The sequence below is a fragment of the Octodon degus genome, unplaced genomic scaffold (genome assembly GCF_000260255.1).
Source record: "Octodon degus isolate 3935 unplaced genomic scaffold, OctDeg1.0 scaffold00001, whole genome shotgun sequence".
In the NCBI taxonomy this organism is placed as follows: Eukaryota; Metazoa; Chordata; class Mammalia; order Rodentia; family Octodontidae; genus Octodon; species Octodon degus.
This window is the reverse complement of record NW_004524577.1, coordinates 22,819,872-22,822,326: the sequence shown is the minus strand read 5'-3', so window position 1 is coordinate 22,822,326 and position 2,455 is coordinate 22,819,872. Positions and strand designations below refer to the sequence as shown.

At 45.2% G+C, this 2,455-nt stretch overlaps 1 protein-coding gene across 3 annotated transcripts in view; it reads left to right on the top strand.

Moving 5' to 3' along the window:
* The window catches only part of Naip (NLR family apoptosis inhibitory protein), a 39,762-nt gene that overhangs the window by 7,042 nt on the left and 30,265 nt on the right, over positions 1–2,455 (top strand). For all 3 annotated transcript variants that reach the window (XM_023703787.1, XM_023703768.1, XM_004623197.2), the window contains exon 2: positions 1,067–1,633. In XM_023703787.1, the coding sequence (XP_023559555.1) occupies positions 1,069–1,633 (565 nt within the window). In that variant the 5' untranslated portion in view covers positions 1,067–1,068. The remainder of the gene's footprint in view (positions 1–1,066; positions 1,634–2,455) is intronic.

Sequence of the window (2,455 nt, the reverse complement as noted above, 5' to 3'; positions counted from 1 at the left end):
TGTGGTGCTGGGGGATTGAACCGCGGTCCCTGTGCTTTGCTAAGCTTGTTCTAAGTAGGTGCTTTAGACCACTGAGCCATCTCACCAGCCCCATATTTTATAATTTTTGGTTAGGAAAGTAATTTATAAAATGAAATGAATAGTGTAAGGTTTTTTGGCGCTGTGGAGAGACACTGACAGAAGTAAAAAGAAAATCTTTATTGACTGGGTGCGAGGGCTGCCAGAGATTTCAAGGATGCTTGGAGGAGGAAGCTGAGGGACAGGGTTTTTACTGAGTTGCACTAGAGGTGGAATTTACGTGGGCAGGTGAATTGTCATGTCAGGAGGAAACTGAAGGGTCGTTAGTGTGTGGGAAAAGGGGACAAAGAGTCTAATTGGGAACTAGAAGAACAGGCAAGTTGGTCTGAGATTGACATGTTGTTGTTTTGGGACCCAACACCATGTTGGATCACTTGCCATAATGACCTTGGCTGAGTTCCATACAGGCAGAAACCCTCAAACAGCACCTGGAGCCATGATTATGCTGGGGCCTCTTGAGCTTGGGCACAGAACACCACAACTTGGAAGGTGAACACTGTTAGAACAATGATTTTTTTAATAATGAGTAAGTTCATCCAACTGTGGCCCTGTGGCACCTGCTTTTGCAAGTGTGTTTCCTTGACACAAATGCTGACTACTGCGTGGCATGACTCCACTGTCACCAAGTGACCTTGGAGGGCTGCACTAACAGGGGCTGGCCAGAGAAACAGGCCCTCAGCAAGTGTGTATGATGGAGAAAGCCCCCGCCCTTCTCCTCCCCTGCCCTCCCCTCCCCTCCCTTTTTCTTTTCTTTTGTACTGAGAATCAAACTCAGGGCCTTGTGCTTGCCAGACAGGTGTTGTGCTGCTGAGCTGCACCTCCAGTCTGGGAAAGCTTTCTGATATAGGGAGCTGCTTCCTTTTTTGCCTTGGAAAGTCAGGCATTCCTTCCATTCCTTCCATTTTTACTTCTTCAAAGTGAGGAAATGCTTTTTACAATGTAAGTGTTACTGTAACATCCAACTTCTTAACTTTTTTTTTTGGCCAGAAAATGACCACCCAAGAAGAGGAGGAGGAGGAGGTTTCCCAGGTTGATTATGAATTGGCCACAGAAATGACTCTGTTCCTGGGCATAGATGCCATGGTATATATGAAGGAACAAGAGGAGGAAGAGCACAGAGAACGTGTGAAAATGAAGAAAGGCTTCAACTGCCGAATGCGCAGTGAAGCCAGCCGGTTGAGGACTTTTGTGACCTACCAGGTGTACAGCTCGTGGACACCTCAGGACATGGCAGCAGCTGGCTTTTACTTCACTGGGGTGAAGACCGCAGTCCAGTGCTTCTGCTGCAGCCTAATCCTCTTTGGCACCAGCCTCAAGAAGTTCCCCATACAGAGCCACAGGGAGCTCCGTCCAGGCTGCCAGTTCCTTCTGGGCAGAGATGTCGGTAACATCGGCAAGTACGAGGTGCGGGTCAAGACTCCGGGGAAGAAGCGGAGCGGGGACACAGCAGGGTATGGAGAAGAGGAGGCCAGACTCAAGTCCTTCGGGGACTGGCCCTTCTATGTCCAGGCAGTGTCCCCACAGCTGCTCGCGGCTTCTGGCTTCTTCTTTACAGGTAACTTGAAATCATCTTGTACAGATTCTCTCACATTTTTACTTGAAGTTCCACACTTTGGTTGCTTTTGAACTGCTTTGTAAATCTTTCGTTGCTTGTTAAATGTGTTGTATTGGATGAAAACCCATTTTATTAAAATTCTACTGCAAGCAGGGTATGGTGGTGGCTTATTCCACTGAGCCATCTGTAATCCCAACTCTTGAGAAGCTGAGGCAGGAGGATTGGAGTGGTGATAGAGGACATCCTTGCCTTGTACCAGATGTGAGAATAAAAGATTTCATTTTTTCCCCACTTAGAATTTTGTTAGCCATTGTTTTGTCATAGATGGCTTTTATCAGATTGAAGTAGAGACCATCTATTTCAATTTTCTGTAGGACTTTGAACATGAATGAGTGTTGGACTTTATCAAAAGCCTTTTCTATATCAATTGAGGTGATCATGTGGTTTTTTGGATTTGGCTCTGTTGATATAGGGTATTACATTTATAGATTTACATATATTGAACCATCTTTGCATCCCTGGGATGGATCCTACCTGCTCATGGTGTATAATCTTCTTGATGATTTGCTGTATTCTATTTGCTAGGATTTTATTGAGGATTTTTGCATCTATGTTCATGAGGGAGACTGGCCTGTAGTTCTCTTTTTTTTTTTTTTCAGTCAAAAATTATTTATTAAATTACATGATTCTTTGCTAAACATAATTGAGGCGTCAAGAATTTTTTATTGGGGCTGGGGAGATGGCTCAGTGGTCTAAAGCACCTACTTAGAACAAGCTTAGTAAAGCACAGGGACCGCGGTTCAATCCCCCAGCACCACATGC